Source organism: Pan paniscus, chromosome 14, assembly GCF_029289425.2.
Source record: "Pan paniscus chromosome 14, NHGRI_mPanPan1-v2.0_pri, whole genome shotgun sequence".
NCBI classification, from domain to species: domain Eukaryota; kingdom Metazoa; phylum Chordata; class Mammalia; order Primates; family Hominidae; genus Pan; species Pan paniscus.
In genome coordinates, this window is record NC_073263.2 from 42506695 (window position 1) to 42532926 (window position 26232).

Here is a 26232-nt window from a genome sequence, read left to right on the forward strand (position 1 = left end):
TCACCATGTTGGCCAGGATGGTCTCACTCTCTTGACCTCATGATTCACCCGCCTCGGCCTCCCAAAGTGCTGGGATTATAGGCATGAGCCACCGCGCCCAGCCGGGGATCAGAATTTTTAAGGACAACTTGGTGAGTAGGGGGAAGCCAGTGAGCTGGGAGTGCTGATTGGTCAGGTCAAAGATGAAATCACAGGGAGTCCAAGTTGTCTTGCGTTATCAGTTCCTGGGTGGGGGCCACGAGATCAGATGAGCCAGTTTATCGATCTAGGTGATGCCAGCTGATTCATCAAGTGCAGGGTCTGCAAAATATCTCAAGCACTGGTGGTAGTTTTTACAATAGTGATGTTAGCTCCAGCAGCAATGGTGGGGAGGGTCAGAATCTTGTAGCTTCCAGCTGCATGACTCCTAAGTCATAATTTCTGATCTTGTGGCTAATTTGTTAGTCCTACAAAGGCAGTCTAGTCCCCAGGCAAGAAGGAGGTTTGTTTTGGGAAAGGGCTTTTATCATCTTTGTTTCAAACTATAAACTATGAATTACATTCCTCCCAAAGTTAGTTTGGCCTACGGCCAGGAATGTACAAGACAGCTTGGAGGTTAGAAGCAAGATGGTGTTGATTAGGTCAGATCTCTTTCTCAGTTGTAACTTTGCAATGGCGGTTTAATTCCCAGTCCAGTTCTCTTTATACTGCTATGCAATGCATGTGCTCATGTTCTGGTATGCACTATTATTCTGTGTCAGTGTTATCTTCCCTACAAGATTGTAAATTTCTAGGACCTAACTTCTTAGACATGCTAATAATATTAACTAAGTGAACAAATTAATAGACCCTCAAAACTTTAAATTCAGGAATAGAAAAAAAATAAAGCTTTTTCTTCCTGTCAGCTGATTTTGCAAAGGGTATAAGGAGCCAAAGAGCTGCCAAGTTGGTACAGAAGTTGGAAAACACCATAAGCTTCAACTGCTGGTTAATTTTTGCTCTAAAAACTTGATGGAGGCCAGGCGCGGTGACTCACGCCTGTAATCCCAGCACTTTGGGAGGCTGAAGCGGGCGGATCACCTGAGGTCAGGAGTTTGAGACCAGCCTGGCCAACATGGTGAAACCTCGTCTCTACTAAAAATACACAAATTAGCCAGGTGTGGTGGCACGTGCCTTTAATCCCAGGTACTCGGGAGGCAGAGGGTGCAGTGAGCCAGAGATTGCGCCACTGCACTCAGTCTGGGCAACAGAGCGAGACTCCGTCTCAAAAAAAAAAAAAAAGCTTAATAATAAAATGGGCTTTTATATATACAAATCAGCACAAACTCATTTGAGGGAGAGTAAGATTTACCTACTTGCTCATAACTTTTTTTCCCCTGCCTCAGGCTCCTGAGTAGCTGGGATTACAGGGACGCACCACCACACCCAGCTAATCTTTGTATTTTTAGTAGAGACGAGGTTTCACCATGTCGGCCAAGTTGGTGTGATCCACCCGCCTCGGTCTCCCAAAGTGCTGGGATTACAGCGTGAGCCACCGCACCCGGCCACAACTTTCTTCTGTGTAATTTCACCTTAAATACAGCCATTTACTCGGGGGTGGAGTAAGCAAATTGCCTCTTTAATTTCTCTCCCGGGGTGGGAGAACTGTGGCATTAAACAGAAGTGCGAACAGAAGTTGAGAGTGGGAAGAAAGGCTGCCCGGAAGGGGGTCAGGAAAGCTCAGGCAAGCCCACCCTCAGGCACTACAGCCAGACTCCGAGCTTACTGGGCAGTCATCTGATTCGACCAACATCAGTTCGCAGGGCTTAAGCCCAGTCCCTTAGGGCGGCCTGGGGAGGGGCCAGGCCCAAGTATATAAAGCTCCCTGAGGGTCCGCGTTGGCTTTGCGCCTGTGAGTGTGATTCAAGAACGTCCCAGTGCCCTTGGCTCTTTTCGGAGTGTGACCCCGGGCTTGCACAGGACACGTTACCCAGCTCGGGTGAGAAGGGTATCTTCCGGGACCCTCGCCTTTAATAGCACAACGAGCGCAGAGTCCACTGGATCTGCGAGAAGAAACCGCGCTAACTAGTTTGTCCCTACGGCCGCCTCGTAGTCACTGCCGCGACGCCTTGAGTCTCCGCGCCGCATTGCCATGGCTGCCCGTGGTGTCATCGCTCCAGTTGGCGAGAGTTCGCGCTACGCTGAGTACTTGCAGCCCTCGGCCAAACGGCCCGACGCCGACGTCGACCAGCAGGGACTGGTGAGTCCTGCCAGCGGCCCCCACCCCTCTCTGGCTCCCTTGTAGTTTCTGCTTCAGCCCCCTCTACCGCCTCACCCTTGAACCTTTGTACTCCCCCGCATTCGCTTACAGTCTGTGCCCTAGCGCTCACTTGTTCAGTGGAGAGACCGCTTTGTGCTGGGCTTTGACGCCTGGGCGTGGAAGACGGAGCAGTTCTGAGGATCTGTCTCCTCAAGGAGCTTCCAGTCTTGTCTGGGACACAAACCAGAAAACAGGCAATTGCAAATAAAGTAAAATAAGTGCTGTGTGTGGATTTTCCTATCTCATAGGAGGCCCTAATACCGTCTTGCAGGGGACGTGGTGGAATCAGGGACGCTTCTTGGAGAAAGCTGTAGTTAAAAATTAAGATCTGAATGAATAAAAACAGTCCATTTAGCAAGGAGAAGGGGAAAAAGTGTTTCGGGTACCAGGAGTACTGTCTCCAAAGTCTCCGGCACAGAAACAGGGCCCAGTTGGAAACTCCAAGTGGTGTATTCAGGATGAACTGTAGAGCTGGAAAAAGGAAGGGTCTAACAGAAAACTGTCCAACAGAAACATATTGTGAGCCACATACGTATTTTTACGTTTTTTTTTTTTTTTTTGGAGACGGAGTCTCGCTCTGTCGCCCAGGCTGGAGTGCAGTGGCGCGATCTCGGCTCACTGCAAGCTCCGCCTCCCGGGTTCACGCCATTCTCCTGCCTCAGCCTCCCAAGTAGCTGGGACTACAGGCGCCTGCCACCACTCCCGACTAATTTTTTGTGTTTTTAGTAGAGACGGGGTTTCACCGTGTTAGCCAGGATGGTCTCGATCTCCTGACCTCGTGATCCGCCCGCCTCGGCCTCCCAAAGTGCTGGGATTACAGGCGTGAGCCACCGCGTCCGGCGTATTTTTAAGTTTTTTGTAGCCATGTTAAACAAGTGAAGAGAAACAGGTGGGTTTGATTTTAACAGTGTATTTTCTTTAACCTGATACATGCACAGTTGCACGGTAATTTTCAACACTCAATACGAAATATTGCCCAAGTGGTGGTTTAGGCTTGTAATCCCAGCGCTTTAGGAAGTCCAGGCAGGAGGATCACTTGAGGCCATGAGTTTGGAGGCCAGCCTGGGCAACGTAGGAGACCCCATCTCTACTAAAAAAAAAAAAAAAAAAAAAAAAAAAAAAATTAGCTGGGCGGGGTGGTGTGAGCCTGTAGTCCTAGCTGCTTGGGAGGCTGGGTCTGGAGAATCACTTGAGCCCAGGAGTTTGAGGTTATAGTGAGCTATGATTTCGCCACTGCACTCCAGCCTGAGAGACAGAGCTAGACCCTGTCTCCAACAAAGAAAAAAAAATGAGGCAATAGAGATTTAGAAAGTTTTAAGTAACTGGTCCAGGATCATCCCTGGTAAGTGGCAGATCTACGATTCCAAATGCTACACTTTTTCCCTTATGACTTGCTGACTCCTTAGAAATAAGGATTTCTGGATATAGTATTCAGTGTATGATATAGCTGAACAAGATTAGGCAGAAGTAATTCTTTTGTGGAGAGTTGTAAAAATCCGAGTATCAGGCTTTCAAGGTAGTTGGGAACTGTGGTAATTGGAAGATAGAACTAATATTGGTGACTTTTACATGTGTAGGTATTTTTACTTGGAAGAGGAGAGAGTTTACAGAATCCAGAGTACCACATAGGAAGCATCTTTAGTAGTCCAGGTACTTGAAGGCTAAAGTGTAGGCCAGTGATTCTCAAACTGTCTGTGTCCTGTAATATCCTGAAATCCTGAAGTCAGATTCATAGACAATAAAATCTACCTGTAAACATAACTTTTAATAATCAATATAATGCTTTAATTGAGACATAAAGGTGAAATATTTTATTAGACAATAACATGTCTACAGGCTGCAAGCGGTGTCTCGCTCCTATAATCCCAGCAATTTGGGAGGCTGAGGTGGGCGGATCACTTGAGTCAGGGGTTCGAGACCAGCCTGGCCAACAGGGCAAAACCCTGTCTCTACTAAAAATACAAAAATTAGCTGGGTGTGGTAGCACAAGTCTGTAATTCCAGCTAGTAGGGAGGCTGAGGCAGAAGAATTGCTTGAACCCAGGGGGCAGAGGTTGCAGTGAGCGGAGGTCACGCCACTGCACTCCAGCCTGGGCGACAGAGCGAGACTTTGTCTCAGAAAAAAGAAAATAACGTGTTAACATGTCTACAATTTAAATATGTAAATACTTAAACATTACTACATTAGAAAACATAATGAAGTAATTATTAGTTGCTGGCATATTGCACCAATTTGTAGAATCACTGTGTATGTGACAGCTACCAATGCAAATTGTTTATCAAATGTATTATATTGGCTTTTCAAATAGCAGAAGGACCATTGTTCTCTACAAACTTATTTCTCCTAAATGGTGAACAATTTCTGGTAAAAACTTGAACAAAACAGTGGAATCTCTCTCAATTTACATGGCACTTGCACTTATGGAAGATTCAGTCTGTACTAAAACAGTGTAATAATGATATATATAATGAAGTTCTGGACTAAGATTATCATAAACTTTTCACCTACTTAATCTTTTAAAATTGAGGGATGCAAACAGTTCTTTGTTATACAGGCTTGTCTCATATATTTTAGGACTTCTACTATCAATAGTCCCCCATCCACCAAATACCCTCCCTTCTATTCAAATTATTATGCAACCAAACAGGGCCTCATGTACTTTCAGAATGTCCCTAAGGGGTTGTTCTGCTTCTTTGGGGAGTTGTTGGTCCAGGCAATGACCAATAATGAGGCAGAAGATTGTTGATAATAACTTTAGGGAACTTGGAAGTACTGAAAGCAATGAGAAGCTGACAAAAGGTAAATATTAGGAAAGAAAAAAAAATGGCCTAGGTGTAGGGCATATTTGGAAATCTTATGGAAAATAGAAAATAATATTTGTCAATGAGTTAAAGAAAAAACCTTTCACACTGTATTTTAAAAATGTAATTCATTTTAAGGTTTATGAAATATATCTTGTTGGGCTGGACACGGTGGCTCATGCCTGTAATTCTAGCAATTTGGAAGGTCAGGTGGGAGGATTACTTGAGCCCAGGGGTTCGAGACCCAGGGTGGGCAACATAGTGAGACCCCTGTCTTTCTAAAAGAAAAATCAAAAAGAAATAAATATATCTTGTCATATTTGTTAAATAACTTTTTCTTAGGTAAGCTTCTCTTTTGAAACTAAGAACTAATGTTCATTAGCCTGCTTAGGAGATTAAAATAATTTTTAAAAATAGGCAAAATATGTAGCATCTTGAATAAAGTCAGCATTTTACAATTAATGGTTTAATAGAAGTCATAATCAAACTTTGGACTAGCAAAGCTGTTTCTCATGGAAAAGTAGAAAAGAAACTTTAAGAGATTATTATCAAATTTTAAAGCAGTTTAAACAAAACTCAGTTTGTATGAAACAGTAGTCATTTAGTTTCCATTACTTTCCTGAAAATTGTAACTCCTATTTTTATTTTTCTTCAATTTTTATTTTAAGTTCCGGGGTACATGTGCTAGATGTGCAGGTTTGTTACACAGGTAAATGTGTGCCGTGGTGGTTTGCTGCACAGATTGTCTCATCACCTAGGTATTAAGCCCAGCATGCATTAGCTATTCTTCCTGATGCTCTCCCTCCTCCCACCCCCACAACTCTTGTTATTATTAGGATAGTGTAACATGTAAAAAAAACTAGACACATGTTTCATTATAAACAGTCCTGATACGTGAAAGCTAAAACCTGTCAAACTAATTTTCAGGCATTTATTCATTTCCAAAAATAAGACAGTACTTTTACTATTTTGCAATGATAACATGATTTAAAACATGTTTTAACAATACTTTGAAGCTTACATTGGTAATCACATGGATTATGTACTGTATACTCATATTTTTAACTTTTTTTTTTTTTTTGAGATGGAGTCTCGCTCTGTCTCCCAGGCTGGTGTACAGTGGCGTGATCATAGCTCACTGCAGTCTCAATTTCCCAGGCTGAAGTGATCCTCCCACTTCAGCTTCCCAAGGAGCTGGGACCACAGGAGTGTGCCATCATGCCTGGCTAAATTTTTATTTTTATATTTTGTAGAGATGGGGGTCTTGCTATGTTGCCCAGGCTGGTCTTGAACTCCTGGGCTCAAGGGATTCTCCCACCTCTGCTTCTCAAAGTGCTGGGATTACATGTGTAAGCCACTGTGCCCAGTCCAAAGTACCAATTTAATTTTACATTTTAAAAATTGGATTCTAAAAGTCTGCCTTCTTATCTGAACACTATTTTTCAGATTCCATTTTATTTTGTTACTTTTTAAAATTGTGATTGGACAAAATGTTTTTCAGTTTCTGTCTTTTTTTTTTTTTTTTTTTTTTGAGACAGGGTCTCACTGTCATCCAGGCTGGAGTGCAGTGATGCAATCTCAGCTCACTGCAACTTCCGCCTTCCAGGCTCAAGCAGTCCTCCGACCTCAGCTTCCCAAGTAGCTGGGACTACGGGTTGCACCACCACACCCAGTGCAGCCCTCAACAGAGAGGAGACTGGAGTGGGTAGCTCCTATCTGCAGGCAGGTCATCCTGATAAGGATGTCTGGCTAAGTCTGCAGGTTTTTATGTGCTCAGAATGGAGGAAGTGCGTGTTGATTGGTTGATGGGTGGCCATGGGCAGGCCTGGAAAAAGCACCATCCAATTGGCCGATTGGTCATCATGATATGAACTTCATACTCCTGTTGGTGGACTTCATCCAGAACTGGCAGCCTGGCCCCCAGGCTTCAGGCCAGTCCTAGCTTGAAGGAGGGGTTCCGCCGGGGACCCACCCTTTCCTGCCCAGGAAACTTTCAACCTCTTGCTGCCACCAACATGACCTCCACAGCACCCTGGCTCTAGAGGCTGCGGGGAGCCCACAGGCCCATGCCAAGCTACTACCCTCAGCCCCTTGGCTGGACCTCCCTCCTGGGCTTGTGCCCAAAGTCTAGAGGGGGCCGAAGTGGCAGGGGGCTGGCATGTCATCACCGCTCTTAGTGCATGCACACCCGGCTGGGTTGAGACAGTGCCTCAGCTTAGCCACAACTTTGCCCCACCCTGGAGTGGATGCCGGGAGTCGGGAGAGGCCAGGGAGCGGGAGAAGGCACTTCTAAGCCTGTAGGGGCAGGGGACTTCCTGGGCCCCTGAGAGTGCGGTTGGGCGGCTGCAGCTGTTCCTGGGAGCACTGGCTCCTACCCTGCCAAGCTGATAGGTGGCTAGCCTCCTGCCTGTTTGCAGCTCTCGGCAGCTCTGCTGAATGTCCAGCCCCCATGGTGCCTCCCGCTCTGCAGCCAACATCCTTGTGGGGGCCGCCCCAGACGGGCCGTAGCAGCCACTGCCTTAAAGTAAAATCGGTTGCTGTAAGGGAGTAAAAGTAACTTTCATTAAAGGGGATGATTTCCTAAGCAAGAAGAAATAAGCAAAACTACAAAATGTTGCAGATAAGGTGTACATCAGATATAAGCCGAAAAAGAGAGTTTGAGGGGTTCTTGCTGGAGACTTCAAAGTCAGTATGATAAAAGCTTGGAGTACTTGATAGGAAGGAGGCCAACTAGAGATGCAGTGGGATCATTTTTATGATCAGGGTGCAGATTTAAGTGCAAGGATAAAAAGGGAGACACCGAAGATCAATGTAGTTATTCTTGAAGAATGTAAGGAAGAATTCATTTTTAAAGTTTATTTTAAAGTAGACAGGTCAGAGGGTTTTCTGCCTTCTGATGTTAAAACATGTTAAACCCATCTCACCAAGTGAGATCTTCCTTTTTCTTTTTTTAATAACCTTTATTTTTACCTCCTGATTTTAAAAAGACGATTGTGTAATGTTATATAGTAATTGTAATAGCTACCATTTGTTGAATGTTTATCCCATGTTAAATATACTAGTTTATATATATGAATGCCCTAACTTAAAAAAATTCTTATCAACCCAAGGAATTAGGTGCAGTCATCATCCTCATTTTACAGATGAAGGAACACATGGAGGTCATGTAACTTGGGCAGGTCATGGAGTTGAAAAGTAAGGAGCCAAAACTCAAACCATATTTCTTTGATTCTAAAGTCTAATGATCCCAAGACTACGTTTTAATGAAAATATTCTTTTTTATAGCCTGCTTTTATTCTGTACTTAACATGTGGTTGCTAAACATTCCTCAATAATATATTTAATTGTTGATCCATATTTTACATGTGCCTTAATTTATTTAATGATTTCCCCATTGTTGGGTAGTCAGATTGTTTCCATTTTTTTGTATTACAAATAAAACACAGTGATGAATTTTCTCTTAAATGTTTTTATGGATTTTTCTGATTATTTTCTTCGGATAAATTTTTTGAATCTTAGTTACTAAGCCTAAAGACATTAGTATATTTAAGGTTGTTGATTCCTGTGACGAAAGTAACCTCAAGACACATTGTCCCAATTTGCATTCCCAGCATCAGTCATCAGTTCAGGAGATTGTTCATTGAACCATTCTTTTGACAATTTGTAAGACTTTGATTTGTTGGCCAAAATGTATACCTCTCATGATTAACAGGCTGCGTAATGGAGGTATGACAGATTGTCACATGGCCCCATCCAGAGGAAAAGCTGAAAGAGGGACTAGTAATGCCAGTTTCATACTTATCAAACGATTCCATTTTTGTATTAAACATAGGAGTATTAAAAATACGACTGGGGAGGCCAGGTGCGGTGGCTCATGCCTGTAATCCCAGCACTTTGGGAGGCCAAGGCGGGCAGATCACAAGGTCAGGAGATCGAGACCATCCTAGCTAACACAGTGAAACTCTGTCTCTACTAAAAATACAAAAAATTAGCCGGGCTTGGTGGCTGGCTCCTGTAGTACCAGCTACTCGGGAAGCTGAGGCAGGAGAATGGCATGAACCCGGGAGGCAGAGCTTGCAGTGAGCTGAGATTGCAGCACTGCACTCCAGCCTGGGCGACAAAGCGAGACTCTGTCTCAAAAAATAGGGGGAAAAAAAAAAAAAAGGAAAATACCACTGGGGGAAGGGAGACCAAAGAAAATTTCATGAAATAAAGAATTAAGGACACCAAGGACTGGTGCTAGGATCTAGCTTGACGTTAGATAATAAAAATGACACTATATTCTCTAGAAAATTTAAAAACCTACCTAGTAATAAGTTGTAGAAGACTATATATTTTTTGTGAATGGGCAGATAGGGGTGTTTTGTTGAGTGTGAGCTCACACTGGAAAAAATCTTGAGTAATTTTTATAATCCATTAAAGGTAATGTGAGAGTGACTTCAGATTGTTGCTTGAAGGCATAAGCTCTGGTCTGGAATTAGGATACCTGGGCTCTAGTCCAGTGTAGACCCTGATAATTGTTGCTGCAATTTGCAAGTCATTTAACTTCTCGGGCCCTCAGTGTCTTCCTCATAAAATGTGGGTTTTGGCTAATGTTCTCTGTCATTTTTTTCAACTCTATGATTCCGTGACATTGACTTAATTTATTATTACAGTCAGAAATGTCAACAAAACATTCGTGGAAACTATTGAAAATGGAACAGAAACATCTTTTTGTATAAAATTATAGTGTTTCTATACCTAGAAGTCTGTGTGTGCCTTTGCATGTACCTTTCCATGCAATCAAACAGAAATGAAAAATTTCCAGAAAAGGTCAACAAGTAAATTTACTGAGGGGAGAAGTGTGTGATTGAGTGTCTAGGAGTCTCAGGGGGTGGGGACACCAAGGGAAGGCTAATTTGAAGACATAGGCAAAATAGTTCAGAACTTAATTTAGGACTTTAGAAATTCATTGGCCAAAGAATTCTAATAAAATTTCAGTACAATAATAAAATGATAAAAGCTGTTGGTTGGGTGAAAAAGGCCCTTTCCTTCAAATGTTAGAAAACAAAACTAAGGATACTATTTAAACTTGAAAGAGATAAATTTGGCTGGGCATGGTGGCTCATGCCTGTAATCCCAGCACTTTGGGAGGCCGAGGCAGGGGGATCACCTGAAGTCAGGAGTTCAAAATGACCAGCCTGACCAATATGGTGGAACCTCATCTCTACTAAAAATACAAAAGTTAGCCAGGCGTGGTGGCGTGTGCCTGTAGTCCCATTTACTCGGGAAGCTGAGACAGGAGAATTGGTTGTACACGGGAAGTGGAGGTTGCAATGAGCTGAGGTCACACCACTGCGCTCCATCCTGGGCAAAAGAGTGAGACTCTGTCTCAAAAGAGAGAGAGAAAAAAAGGAAATATATACATTTAGGACTAGTGAATTAAATAGCAGGGATGAGCAAGTTAAAGAATCTCACTCCTAGACCCAAATGAACCTTGAGCTGCCTAGAAGACTGAACCTTTGAGAGCAGCTGTATCTGAAGCTTCAGGCCAAAGAACAGTTCTCAGAAGTTGCATTACTAGACTTGACATGTGCCAGCCATCAAGACCCACAAAGCAAAGATATAGAGCCTACTGTAGTTCTTTCTTCCTAACAAATTCGTTTCAAATGCTGAAGGTTTTAAAATATTTTTTCTGGCTTAATTTTCTAACTAGAATTTGGTTTTGGCTTTGAAATTTTTGTCTCTTTTTGACTTACCTGTTTATCTGTGGGGGTAATAATCTGTTACCTGGTTATCATCTTGAAGTGACCCCATAATGTTAAGTAGATGGAAGTTGACTTTACATTTTACAAGTTGTCTGGTCTAATCTGTGTTTAAAATATTCTGCAGGCCTAGTCTGTTTTTAACATATTCTATATGAAGGAGTGGGTTGCCCCTCCACACCTGTGGGCGTTTCTCGTTAGGTGGAACAAGAGACTTGGAAAAGAAAGAGACACAGAGACAAAGTATAGAGAAAGAAAAAAGGGGGCCCAGGGGACCAGCGTTCAGCATACGGAGGATCTCGCCGGCCTCTGAGTTCCCTTAGTATTTATTGGTCATTCTTGGGTGTTTCTCGGAGAGGGGGATGTGGCAGGGTCATGGGATAATGAGAGAAAGTCAGCAGATAAGCACGTGAACAAAGGTCTCTGCATCATAGACAAGGTAAAGAATTAAGTGCTGTGCTTTAGATATGCATACACATAAACATCTCAATGCCTTAAAGAGCAGTATTGCTGCCTGCCTGTCCCACCTCCAGCCCTAAGGCAGTTTTCCCCATCTCAGTAGATGGAACATACAATCTGGTTTTATACTGAGACATTCCATTGCCCAGAGATGGGCAGGAGACAGATGCCTTCCTCATGTCTCAACTGCAAAGAGGCGTTCCTTCCTCTTTTACTAATCCTCCACAGCACAGACCCTTTACAGGTGTCGGACTGGGGGACGGTCAGGTCTTTCCCTTCCCACGAGGCCATATTTCAGACTATCACATGGGGAGAAACCTTAGATGATACCTGGCTTTCCTAGGCAGAGGCCTCTGCAGTGTTTTGTGTCCCTGGGTACTTGAGATTAGGGAGTGGTGATGACTCTTAACCACTGCTGCCTTCAAGCATTTGCCTTCAAGCACTTGTTTAACAAAGCACATCTTGCACAGCCCTTAATCCATTTAACCCTGAGTTGACACAGCACATGTTTCAGGGAGCACAGGGTTGGGGGTAAGGTTACAGATTAACAGCATCTCAAGGCAGAAGAATTTCTCTTAGTACAGAACAAAATGGAGTCTCCTATGTCTACTTCTTTCTACACAGACACAGTAACAATCTGATCTCTTTCTTTTCCCCACACTATAGATATTTAACATGTCTTGTAGATGATCCCTGCCTCCCAACACACACATTGACTAGATTGCAGTAACAGTGAGGTGAGGGCAGAATCTCAGTCAGAATTCAACATCTAACCTTTGTTCTCTCCCTGTATCCTCACATTTCCCTCCTTGGCCTAACCTTGACCCGATGCTTCAGTTTTAGTTCTACTTTTCTAAGAAGCAATCTATGATTCAGAAGCAGAGTACTCAGCCAGCTGGCCAGCTGTCTGTTTTACTGTCTCTCCATGCATATACATCCATGCAGTCAATTAACTGCTAACTTTTATTTAGCCTATGCTATATACCGGGAATACAAAGGTGAATGAAGCCTACCTCTTGCCTTCTAGAGGTTCATAGCATGGTGAGGGAGGGAAGTTTTGAAGTGTGGCCTGGGATCACAATGGAGCAGTAAGCTGGGAAGTAGTCAGGTGGTGATATTTAAATAGGTAAGACCATAACACTGACATTGATTTCTTTCATGGTTGGATGTTTACTTAATCCTGCTGCCTATCTATAGTGTAGTAGGCCCCCTCTTATCTGTGGGGTCTGTGTTCCAAGACCACCAGTGGATGCCTGAAACCATGGATAGTACTGAACCCTACAGATACAGTATTGTTTTCCTATAGTACTGGTTCCTTCATACACAATGTTTTTTCCTATGTATACATAATTATGATAAAGTTTAATTTATAAATTAGGTACAGTAAGACATTAACAACAAACAATGCAATGGAACAATAATAACTATAGTTGTAATAAAACTTATGTGAGTATGGTCTCTCTTTCTCTGGAAATATATTATTATAACCGTGGAAAGCAAAACTGTAAGAGAGGACTACTATAGTTTTGTTTCTTCCTCCTCCTTAGTAGCTGAGAAGCAATATAGAGCAGGCACTCTCCTGTGTTAGGGACAGGGATCAATCATAACATCTTTACATGAAGGGTGGTGAAACAGAAGGGCAGGAGTGCATTAAGAGTCAACTAGGATGGGGGGATATGACTCAAGTGCTCCAGCTCCCAAACTGAAAGCCAGCAGATTCAAAAGAGGGAGAGCTTATCTTGAGAAAAAATGTCATGGTGCCACATAAGGTAGGGACCAGCTGTGATGGTGTAGCTGGCAAGTCTAAAATTTGTAGGGCAGGCCCACAGTCTGAGAGCTTTCAGATAGGATGAGATTCTTGAGGCAGTATTTCTTCTTCTTCAGAGAAACTTCAATTTTGTTCTTAAATCCTTGCAAATGATTGGTCCACATAGATTGGCCCACATAGATTATCAAAGATAAACTCCATAGGTGTTAGCCACATCTCCAAAATACTTTCATGGCAACCCCAAGATCAGTGTTTGACTAACTGGGCTACACATAGTGTAGCCAGGTTGACACATAAAATTAACTGTCACCATGTTCCTGGGTTCAAGAACTTAAAGCCAAATATGCAACCTGGTTTGGCAAGCCTGTGATGAGTTCAGGGGCTGCAAGTGCTCTCCAGGCTGTCAGGAAGGACATGGTTGATGACGGGAGCAAGATTTTCTGACCAGTCACATTTATTCACATTTTGGTTTAAAAAAGCTGCTTTTTAAATTTTTTTATTTTTATTTTTTTGAAAGGCAGTCTTGCTCTGTCACCCAGGCCGGAGTCCAGTGGTATGATCTTGGCTCACTGCAAACCTCCGCCTCCCGGGTTCAAGCGAGTCTCCCCCCTCAGCCTCCCCAGTAGCTGGGACTACAGGCGTGTGCCACCACTCCCAGCTAATTTTTGTATTTTTAGTAGAGACGGGGTTTCACCATGTTGGCCAGACTGGTCTCGAACTCCTGACCCTCAGTTGATCCACCCGCCTTGGTCTCCCAAAGTGCTGGGATTACAGGCATGAGCTGCCATGCCTGACCTCAAAAGCTTCTTATATTATGAGAAAGTAGAGCCATGACTCACACCGTTATTTTGAGTAAATGCAAAACAGTACTTAAAAGATCATTCTTGTTATTATTTATTTACTTATTCTAGACTTTTTCTGACAGTGTGAAAAAGATTATTCTTAAAAAATCATTATCTGTAGTGAAGATTTAACTTTGAGGAGTTTTTAATTATGCTGGAGAGTGGAGTAACATTCATTTGGGGTAAGCCTAAGAGTTTTGTTTCCTAACATGTTTGGCCTCTGATTTTGTTGTTTCGCCCTTTTATTTATTCACTAGTCTTGCTGTAGATACTAATGCTTGCCTGTGGTTTAAGAGAAATTAAGCAACTTAAAAACAGAGCAAATAGAAATGTAGTTAGCTTTGCCTTTCTTTTTTGCTTAATGTAAGGGTTTCATGGGAATTGGTGTTTTGGGAGAAGTTCAAATGTATTTGCTCTTGGCAGTGGAACAATAATGGTAAAGGTAGGGTGTATTAATGTAGATTGGTTCCATTTAGATATGAAAGTCTGAAATTTATATTGGCTTGAAGATTTTAGGGCAGGATAATTTTATAAATTCTCTTGTTACTGTCATTTTATTGTGTCTGACACTTTTTCTTGAATGTAAATTCTCCTCCCCTCCTTATTCTAATCTGCATGTATAATACCTCTTTTACCCAAATTATATTGATTTGCCAGCAGTCTTTCTTGTTTCCTCTCTTTTTCTCCTTTCCACTTGCTGTTGTTTAAATTCAAAGAGTTTTCTTTGTGGAGACTGAACCTAATAGTAAGACAGCATAAAACACTGAGTTCAGCAGAAAGTGATTTGCTTGTGATTAACCCTTGAGAATTAACTTACTGCAAGATAACAAAGAATGAATGTTTTCCAAACATCTGGCTCATTCTTCTTTTCCATTAGTAGATGAGACCTCTCCATTTACCCTCTAGGTGTTAGGAATTCTCATACTGTTTCGCTTAGGCTTTATCATACTCGTCATGGCATATTGTTAGAAAGTAAGTCCAAAAGAGAGTTCATGACATACCCTTTCTCTGCCACAGACCTCTCACAGTCCTTGCAGCAAAAGGCAGTTAGTGTCATTCTTTTAGTTGTTCAAGACAATAACCTTGACTCTTCTCTTTTCCTTTTAGTTGCTCAAGACAACTAAAAGGTCCTTTTAGTTCCTTTTGGTTGCAAAGACTTTATTTTCTTTGTCTTCTGTGAGACTTTTGGATATATTTACCTGGTCCAGGGTATTTTGAAGCATGACTATATGTTAGATTCTTAATTACGTTTAACTAGCATTGTCCATTATATTTTCTCATTTCAAAACCTTGACTCCATATCCAATCTCTCAGCAAATCCTATTGGCCTTACCTCCAAACTCTATCTAGTATCTCACCACTTTCCTCATTTCCATCATTAATCACTGTAGCCCAAGTGACCATTATCTCTTTCATGGATTATTTTAATAGACTTACAACTCATCCCCATGCCTCTGCTTTTCATCCTCTACAATCTATTCTCAACATGACAAGTAGAATGATCCTTAGAATTTTAATTGAAATAATCTTAGGCCTCTGCTCAAAACAATGATGTACTGTATCACTCGGAGAAAAGCTAGTCTTTATGTTGACCATATAAGGCCCAGCATGATCTGCTCCCCTTGTGACCTGTTAGACCTTGTTGTCTATTTTTTTCTCTTTCTCTTCCTGCTGTATGCACACTGGGCTTCTGGCTATTCGTTAGGCACACTGGGCACACCTGTGCTTTAGGGACTTTACACTTGTTCCCATTGCTAGTCCAAAATCTAAGGAATCCTTTTTCTTGCTTTAATTTTTTTCCAAAAGTCATTTTTTTCAGTGAAGCTTGCCCTACTCACTTTAAATTTGTTGCTCTTGTAGCAGGACGAGCCGCAGGCAAAACCTCTCAGACATGGAGTTGTAGAAGGAAGGGCTTTATTCAGCTGGGAGCATCGGCAAGCTACTGTCTTAAAATCCAAGCTCCCCGAGTGCACAATTTCTGTCCCTTTTAAGGGCGCACAACACTAAAGATTTTATATGAAAGGGTTGTGATTGATTGAGCAATCTAGGGATATGTGACAGGGGTTTCATGCACTGGTAGTCAGAGTGAAACAGAACAGAGCGGGGAGTTTCACAATGTTCTTCCATACAATGCCTGAAATCTATGGGTAACATCGGGTTCCAAGTCATGAGTTGATTTTTAACTACTAGGTTTAGGCCATGCAGGCCCGGGCGTGGTTTTGGGCCTGGGGCTGGGCTGCCTGTCTTTGATTTCACTTCCTTGTTTTTTTCTTAAAACAGGTACTGAGTATAAAATATAAAACAATGTGAGAGGGTCTCTCTCTTCCCTCACTCTCACCATACAAACACATACCTACTTCTTTATCTGCTTAATTTTTTTCCATAGCACATATCACTGCGTAAAATAATTATATATTTTTCCTGTTAAAATTGTTTGTTGTCTGTCTCTCTTGCTAAAATGTACCTTCATGAGGATAGGGATTTTGTCTGATATATCCCTAGGGCTTAAAATCATGACTGGCACATAGTAAATACTGAGTATTTATTGAATTAATTAATGAACCAGTCAGAGATGGGAAATAGCCTTCAAATGCCTGTTTGCTAAATTACCTAACCTTTTTATTGGGAGTTTATTTTCCTTAATGTTTGTTTAACAAATTAGTTATTCTTTAATGTTTTCCACATAACCTGTGGATTATCTTCATTTTTTTTTTTTTGTAAGGAAATTTACCAGACATAAGGTCCTAACTTTATTTTCTTTGTCTTCCGTGAGACTTTTGGATATATTTACCTGGTCCAGGATATTTTGAAGCATGACCATATGTTAGATTCTTAATTAAGTTTAACTAGCATTGTCCATTATGTTTTCCCATTTCAAAACATAATTTCAGTCACCAGTATGGTACACATAAAATATGAGCTACAAGAGACATCTCGGTGGTGGTGAGAGACAGGACTAGTTGGATTTCCTAGGCCGACTAAGAATTCCTAAGCCTAACTGGGAAAGGTGACCGCACCTACCTTTAAACACGGGGCTTGTAACTCAGCTCACGCCCAACCAATCAGGTAGTAAAGAGGGCTCACTAAAATACAAATTAAGCTAAAAGCAGGAGGTAAAGAAATAGTCAAATCATATATCGCCTGAGAGCACAGGGGGAGGGGCAGTGATTGGGATATAAACCCAGGCATTGGAGCAGAGAGTGGGCAACCCCCTTTGGGTCCTCTCACATTGTATGGGAGCTCTGTTTTCATTCTATTAAATCTTGCAACTGCACACTCTTCTGGTCCGTGTTTGTTACGGTTCGAGCTGAGCTTTTGCTCGCTGTCCACCGCTGCTGTTTGCTGCCGTCGCAGACCTGCCGCTGACTTACACCCCTCTGGATCCAGCAGGGTGTCCACTGCGTTTCTGATCCAGCGAGGTGCACATTGCCGCACCTGATCAGGCTAAAGGCTCGCCTTTGTTACTGCACGGCTAAGTGCCCTAATCGAGCTGAACACTGGTTGCTGGGTTCCACCGTTCTCTTCCATGACCCACAGCTTCTAATAGCTATAATACTCACCACATGGCCCAAGGTTCAATTTCTTGGAATCCGTGAGGCCAAGAACCCCAGGTCAGAGAACAAAAGGCTTGCCGTCATTTTGGGAGCGGCCCACCCCATCTTGGGAGCTCTAAGACCAAAGACCCGCCTGTAACAGTGGGAAAGTTTCTTAAGATCATTTTCATGTCATTATACAAACTTTTAGAAAATGACACTTTGCTAGATTTTGGAAATCCAAAGAAATAAAACACAGTCCCTACCTCCGGAAGCCTACACGTTGGAAGGGATTTGAAATAGGTAAATGAGTATTAACTAATGTAATATATATTACAGTAGAAAGATCTGCCGAGTACTATGGAGTACTGAAGAGTTTTGTTTGGGTGAGAGGTGAGTGACAAAAGCTTTTTTGAGAAGATGAGCTTGAAGTTGATTGCTGAGTAAGATTTCCCAGGAGTAAAGCAGAGAGGAACAAAAGGAGTAAGAGTAAATAATATGAGAATGAAAAAAGGACCAACATGGAATGTCTGTCACGTTCACATAGGTGCTGATTATTTTTCATAAACTTGTTTGAATCATTACAAGCATGTTAGGATACAGGTATTTGTATCTTAATTTTATAGATGAGGAAATGGGCCCAGAGAGAATAGCTTAGGATCACAGAATGTTGAATTGGAGCCCAGGCCTGATTAACTTGAAGGCCATGGACTTTCCATAGCAGCCCCATACATAGCATTCAGGTGTGAAGGAGTAGAAAGTATAAGGGGCTCATGCTTGCTGCATGGATGAAAAACTTGAAGGCTTATTTAGAAAGTAAAAGTTTAGTACGAGCCATGAGGAATGGGAAAGGGTACTAATTAATGATGAGGAAGATGATGGTACAGAGTAGGCTTGAAGGGCCAGCAGGCATCAGAAACCATAACTGTGTAATGATGCTATTTAGTGAGAACATAAGATTTTTCTTTAGCTAGACCTAGCAGTCTAGGATGAGGATTCTCTGTGGTAACTCTGCCACCATTTTGAAACCATTCGATTTCACTGACAATTTGCCATCTGTTGCTTTCTGCAGTGCTATTATGCATATGCCTGGAAGTTTTTAAATCCAAAATATTCATGCATTGTATATGGTCAGAGAGAATGCAGTGAAAGCTATGCTTTTTGTAATTTTTGACAAGTGTACTCTAAAGTAATGAATTTTAAAAACTTAGGACAGGTGCATTGGCTCACGCCTATTATCCCAGCACTTTGGGAGGCCAAGGCAGGTGGATCACCTGAGGTCAGGAGTTCAAGACCAGCCTGACCAACATGGAGAAACCTCGTCTCTACTAAAAATACAAAAAAAAAAAAAAAAAAAAATTACCCGGGTATGGTGGCTCATGCCTGTAATCCCAGCTACTGGGGAGGCTGAGGCAGGAGAATTGCTTGAACCCGGGAGGCGGAGGTTGTGGTGAGCCGAGATTGCGCCATTGCGCTCTGGCTTGGGCAACAAGAGCGAAACTCTGTCTCAAAAATAAACAAAAAACAAAAAGCTTAAATACCCTTGTCCCATATCACATAAATTTGTTTTTTGAATATGTATCATCTTTTTTTTCCCCATGGTGACCATGACAGATTATTAAAAACTAAATTTCTAAATTTGACGTAAGTAGAATGTTAGGTTTTTGGTTTTTCTTACATAGAGACCACTGTTCCCAAACATTATGCTGGACCAGTTGTAAAAGAATTTTTTTGGTGGCATTTGTAACTGATTTCATTTTTCAGTATATATGTGCATATATTTATAGAAAGATCAGCTTGTTCTATAAGTAGAAGTATGTGCTACCCTAATTTTGTGTAACAACAACAAAAATATATCCAATAATTAGATTTTCTGCAGGCCTAGAAAATGTTAGCTACTTTTTTAAGCCATAAACGTCTGAATCTTCAAATAAAATGTTTCAAAACTAAAACTTGCCCAACGCAGTCTTGTGAATTTTTTTTTTAAAGAATTAAAAAAGCCTCATGGCATCCACATTCATCATCTACTGCTACATATGTGTGACACTTACGGCAGTTTTAGCCTATACTAGGGTACAGGAATATACTTACTTTTTTAAATCGTACTTCCTGATTTCTTTTATTTTCATATCCCAATTTTTCCTAAGTCAAAGAAACAGCAACATTTCTCTGTTTCTGCAGAATTTAACCTGGTTATTGCCTAGTTGGTAGAAAATGACTGTAGTTGTGGTACCAACACTATGCCTGATTCACCATTTTACTATTATATTGTCTTTTCAATGTCATTTTTTCTCATTCTGTTACTGGCAGTTTAGTTTTAAAGCATCATTGTTTAAAAAACATTCAAAATAAAAGTTGAAGTACATCTTCATGTTTACAACTGGATCAGATATGGTGTTGTGCATATGAAAGAAACAAAATACAGATCTTCTTAGCCCAAGGATATGATACTGAAGTTTAGTAAATGAGAAATAGCATAGTGATGAAAGCATGCTAATTTTTTTTCAACAATAGTAAAATAGAGAACATGTTAATGGAATTATCTGATATTTACACAGTTATGCCAAGTAAACCATAGGTTATTCAAAAACCCCAGTGTGTTTTAGATGTTATTTTATTTTTAAAAATTAAAGCCAAAGAAAGGTATGGTCAGGAGTTCTGTGTTGAGTTACTTACTTAGACTTAGATTGACTCCCTTTCTCTTATACTTCTGTTTTCTACATTTGAAACTAGTTTCTTTTTCCTGTTTGAGTCATTCACATATGTGGAAGTTTGAGGAGAATTGTTACTGTTTTACAGCTCACAAAATCTGTGTCTGAAAAGAAATACCAATGGCTTTTTAGCAAATAAAAAAATGTTAGGTAGTAGATAAATTTTTTTCTAGGAAACAATTCATATTATTCTGGGCCAGTTAAAGTTTTGTTTGTTTGTTTTATTTTATTTGTTTGAGACAGAGTCTTGCTCTGTGGCCCAGGCTGGAGTGCAATGGCATGATAATCGGCACACTGCAACTTCCACTTCCCAGGTTCAAGCAGTTCTCCTGCCTCAGCCTTTTGAGTAGCTGGGGCTACAGGCACCTGCCAACACACCTGGCTAATTTTTTGTATTTTTAGTGGAGACGGGGTTTTGTCATGTTGGCCAGGCTGGTCTCGAATTCCTGACCTCAGGTGATCCACCTGCCTCAGCCTCCCAAAGTGCTGGGATTACAGGCATGAGCCACTGTGCCCGGCCAGTTTTAATTGCTTGTAAATCTAACAGCCTTACTATTTCCACAGGAAACTTTATAAGGACTTTTATTCTTTCCTTTAACATTTAAAAAAATTTTTTAGTTTTTTTGAGACAGGGTCTCACTCTGTCACCAAGCTGAAGTACAGTGGCATAATCACAGCTCACTGTGGCCTCAATCTCCTGGGCTCAAGCAATCCTTCCACTTCAGGCTCCCAAGCAGCCGGGACTACAGGCACACCCAACTAACTTTTCTTTAGTAGAGACAGGGTCTTCTTGTGTTGCCGAGGCTGGTCTCACTCCTGGGCTGAATCAGTTCTCCCATCTCAGCCTCCCAAAATGAAGACTTTTATTCTTACTTCAGATTACAAAATATGATTGTATAGGATACATGATTAAAAAAAAATTTCAAGTTGATTTCAACTTCTAAATTTGTTTTTGTTTTGTTTACTATCAATTGTTCATGCTCAAAAAGTCTTATTTTAATATCAAATTAAAATACAAAGAAAGAGGTAATTTAGATTAAACCCTTTCAATAGAGAATTTTTAAGATTTAAAAAAATTTTTTAGCCTTGATTTGAAATTGAATAAGGAATTTTAATTCCAGTAAATAAATGGGTTTTTGATTAGCTGTGCTGTATTTTATCGTTTTAGTGTGGATAAGTAAGATTTGATTGCTCAATTTTGGTTATTTACTGAACATCCTTTTTTACTCTAGTGATCTACCTAATTTGGGTTTCTTTTTGTTGTTTTTGTTTCTTGGTATTTTATTTATTTTTTTGAGACTAAGTCTCACTCTTGTCGCCCAGGCTGGAGTGCAATGGCGCGATCTCAGCTCACTGCAACCTCCGCCTCCCAGGTTCAAGGGATTCTCCTGTCTCAGCCTCCCGAGTAGCTGGGATTACAGGTGCCTGCCACCACACCCAGCTAATTTTTTTATTTTTAGTATAAGCGATGGGGTTTCACCATGTTGGCAAGGCTGGTCTCGAACTCCTGACCTCAGACGATCCACCCACCTCAGCCTCCCAAGGTGCTGGGATTACAGGCGTGAGCCACTGTGCCCAGCTATTTTATTTTTTATTTCAATAAGTTTTGGGGGAACAGGTGGTGTTTGGTTACATGGATAAGTTCTTTAGTGGTGACATCTGAGATTTTAGTGTACTCATCACCTGAACACTGTACCCAGTGTGTAGTCTTTTATCCCTCACTCCCACCCATTACCTGCCCTGTGAGTCCCCACAATCCGTTGTATCAATTCTTATGCCTTGCATCCTCATACCTTAGCTCCTAGTTATAAATGAGAACATACAATATTTGGTTTTCCGTTCCTGAGTTACTTCGCTTAGAATAATGGTCTCTAACTCCATCCAGATTGCTGCAAATGCCGTTATTTGTTCATTTTTATGGCTGAGTAGTACTTCATGGTGTGTGTGTGTGTATATATATATCACATTTTCTTTATCCGCTCTTTGATTGATGAGCATTTGGGCTGGTTCCATATTTTTGCAATTGTGAATTGTGCTGCTATAAACATGCATGTGCAGTATCTTTTTCATATGATTGCTTATTTTCCTCTGGTTGGATACCCAAGAGTGGGATTGCTGGATCAAACAGCAGTTCTACTTTTAGTTCTTTAAGGAATCTTCATACTGTTTTTCATAGGGGTTGTACTAGTTTACCTTCCTACCAGCAGTGTAAAAGTGTTCCCTTTCACCATATCCATGCCAACATCTATTATTTTTTGATTATTATTATTATTTTTTTGAGATGGAGTTTTGCTCTGTTGCCCAGACTGGAGTGCAGTGGCGTGATCTCGGCTCACTGCAACCTCTGACTGCTTGGTTCAAGCGATTCTCCTGCCTCAGCCTGCTGAGTAGCTGGGATTACAGGCATGCTCCACCACAGCCAGCTAATTTTTGTATTTTTAGTAGAGACAGGGTTTCACATATTGGCCAGGATGGTCTCAATCTCCTGACCTTGTGATACACCTGTCTCAGCCTCCCAAAGTGCTGGGATTATAGGCGTGAGCCACCACGCCCGGCCTATTTTTTGATTTTTAAATTATGGCCATTCTTGCTGGAGTAAGGTGGTATGGCATTATGGTTTTGATTTGCATTTCCCTGATAATTAGTGATGTTGAGCATTTTTTCATATGTTTTTTGGCTATTTGTATATCTTCTTTTGAGAATTGTCTATTCATGTCTTAGCACACTTTTTTTTTTTGAGACAGAGTCTCACTCTTGTCACTCAGGCTGGAGTGCAGTGGTGTGATCTCAGCTCACTACAACCTCCACCTCCTGGGTTCAAGCGATTCTCCTGCCTCAACCTCCCAAGTAGCTGGATTACAGGTGCCTGCCACTACACCTGGCTAATTTTTGTATTTTAGTAGAGACAGGGTTTCACCATGTTGGCCAGGCTGGTCTCGAACTCCCTGACCTCAGGTGATCCACCTGCCTTGGCCTCCCAAAAGTGCTGGATTACAGGCATGAGACACCGTGCTCGGCCATTAGCATAATTTTTGATGGCATTATTTGTTTTTTTCTTGCTGATTAGTTTGAGTTTCTTGTAGATAGTGTATATTAGTCCTGTGTTGGATACATAGTTTGCAAAGATTTTCCCCTACTCTGTGGGTTGTTTATTCTGCTGATTATATTTCTTTTGCTGTGCAGAAGCTTTTTAGTTTAATTAGTTCCCATCTATTTATATTAGTTTTTGTTGCATTTGCTTTTGGCTTTTTGATCATTCAGGAGCAGGTTATTTAATGAAATCTTTGCCTAAACCAATGTTTGGAAGGGTTTTTCTGATGTTATCTTCTATAATTTTTATGCTTTTAGGTCTTAGATTTATCCATCTTGACTTGATTTTTGTATAAGGTGAGAGATGAGGATCCAGTTTCATTCTTCCACATGTGGCTTGCCAGTTATCTCAGCACCATTTGTTGAATAGGGTGTCCTTTCCCCACTTTATGTTTTTGTTTGCTTTGTGGAAGATCAGTTGACTGTTAAGTATTTGGCTTTATTTCTGGGTTCTCTATTCTGTTCTATTGGCCTATATGCCTGTTTTTGTACCAGTACCATGCTGTTTTGGTGACTATGGCTTTATAGTATAATTTGAAGTCGGGTAATGTGATGCCTCCAGATTTGTTCTTTTTCCTTAGTTTTGCTTTGGCTGTATGGGCTGTTTTTTTTGGTGCCGTATGAATTTTAGGATTGTTTTTTTCTAGCTCTGTAAATGATGATGCTCGTATTTTGATGGGAATTGCATTGAGTTTGTAGATTGCTTTTGGCAGTACAGTGATTTTCACAATATTGATTCTATCCATCCATGGGCATGTGATGTGTTTCCATTTGTTTGTGTTGTGTGTGATTTCTTTCAGCAGTCTTTTGTATGATACTTTTCCTTGTAGAGGTCTTTTACCTCCATGGTTAGGTATATTCCTTTGTAATTTTTTGTTTGTTTTTTCTTTGCAGCTATTGTAAAAGGGGTTGAGTTCTTGATTTGATTCTCAGGTTGGTCGCTGTTAGTGTATAGCAGAGCTACCGATTTGTGTACATTAATTTTGTATCCTGAAACTTTGCTGAATTCATTGATCAATTCTAGGAGATGTTTGAAGGAGTCTTCAGGGTTTTCTAGTATACAATCATATCTTCAGCAAATAGTGACAGTTTGACCTCCTCTTTACCGATTTGGATGCCCTTTATTTCCCTCTCTTGTTTGATTGCTCTGGTTAGGACTTCTAGTACTATGTTGAATAGAAGTGGTGTAAGTGGGCATCCTTGTCTTGTTGCAGTTCCCAGAAGGAATGCTTTCAACTTTTCTCCACTCAGTATTATGTTGGCTGTGGGTTTGTCTTTTATTACCCTAAGGTATGTTCCTTCTATCCTGATTTTGCTGAGAGTTTTAATCATGATGGGATGCTGGATTTTGTCAAATGCTTTTTTCTGTGTCTGTTGAGATGATCAGGTGATTTTTGTTTCCAATTCTGTTTAGTATATCACATTTATTCACTTGCGTGTGTTAAACTATCTCTGCATCCCTGGTATGAAACCCTCTTGATCATAGTGGATTATCGTTTTGATATGCTGTTGGGTTTGATTAGTTAGTATTTTGCTGAGGTTTTTTGCATCTATGTTCATCAGGGATTTTGGTCTATAGGTGTTCTTTTTGTTGTTATGTCATTTCCTGGTTTTGGTATTAGGGTGATAACTGGCTTCATAGAATGATTTAGGGAGGATTCCCTGTTTATCTTTTGGAATATTTTCAATAGGATTGGTACTAGTTCTGTTTTGAATGTCTGACAAAATTCAGCTGTAAATCCATCTGGTCCTGGACTTTTTTTTGTTGACAGTTTTTTTGATTACCATTTCAGTCTCACTTCTTGTTATTGGTATGTTCTGAGTTTCTAGTTCTACCTTGTTTAATCTTGGAGGGTTGTATATTTCCTGGAATTTATCCATCTCTCCTCTAGGTTTTCTAGTTTCTGCGTGTAAGGGTGTTCATAGTATTCTTGAATGATCTTTTTATTTCTGTGGTATTGATTGTAATATTGTTATAGGAAATAGAAATAAAGTATTTGGGTAGACGGGGAGAAGAGAGTCCCTGGCAGAAAACTTTCCTTCTAACATAAAGTAGCTCAGAAATAGCTCCCTTCTAACCTCATGCAGTTCAAAGAAATCACTTCTCTAACTAAACAAGCAGCCTGAAAGATCAGGCTGTAAATCACAAATAAACCCCTGGAGCACAGAAGGAGGGCGGGGAGTCTCCTGGGTAATCACCAAACTTCACAATGGGCCCCAGTAAAAACAGTGGGCCTTAATAAGCACATTCCTTTCCCTTTAGGACACCAAGATAGAGAAGCTAAAAGTGGACTTGGGGAGGCGGGGGTGGAGACGTCGTGGGGGAGGGGTGTTGGGGGGATGCCTGCAGCTGCAAGAAGATGTCTGGGAACAGACACAGAAACTCTCCCTCTCAGATAAGCAAAAGAAGGCATCACAGACTAAGTCTGCCCATGTGATCCAGGAATAAAGTGAGAGCTGATTAAAAAAAAAAAAAAACTCTGCTCTATAAAGATAGCACACCTGGTCCCAACTAAATCGTCAGGCCCTGGGAGGATAAGACATCCCCTCCTCACTGGCACCACCCCCGCCACCTGCCACTAACTCCCTCCTCACTAGCCCATTTATAAAAACCCTGACATTTTTACTAAGCAACCCACTCGGGACCCATCTCTTCAAGGGAGAGCTATTCTTTCTTTTTGCCTATTAAACTTTGCTCCAAACTCAAGTCTGTGTGTGTAGTGTGTGTCCGCGACCGCCGTCTCCTTGACTGTTCGACCAAGAGCCTTGGTATTTACCCCAGACAACGAGGCTGCTTCAGTATCTCCCGTTTCATTTCTAATTTAGCGTATTTGGATCTTCTCTCTTCTTTTCTTGGTTAATCTAAGGGTCTACCAATTTTACTTATCTTTTCAAAGAACTGAACCAGTTTTTGTTTCACTTTTGTTTTGTTGTTGTTACTGTTTCAATTTCCTTTAGTTCTTCTCTGATCCTTCTTCTTTCTTTTCTCTTGCTGGGTTTGGGTTT

At 41.2% G+C, this 26232-nt stretch overlaps 1 protein-coding gene across 1 annotated transcript in view; it reads left to right on the top strand.

Annotated features, from left to right (window-relative positions):
- Positions 1-1617: 1617 nt before the first annotated feature.
- The window catches only part of DNAJC15 (DnaJ heat shock protein family (Hsp40) member C15), a 76927-nt gene continuing 52312 nt past the window's right edge, over positions 1618-26232 (top strand). Inside the window, exon 1 of the mRNA XM_003805934.6 lies at positions 1618-2218. Within this exon, the coding sequence (XP_003805982.4) occupies positions 2111-2218 (108 nt within the window). The 5' untranslated portion in view covers positions 1618-2110. The remainder of the gene's footprint in view (positions 2219-26232) is intronic.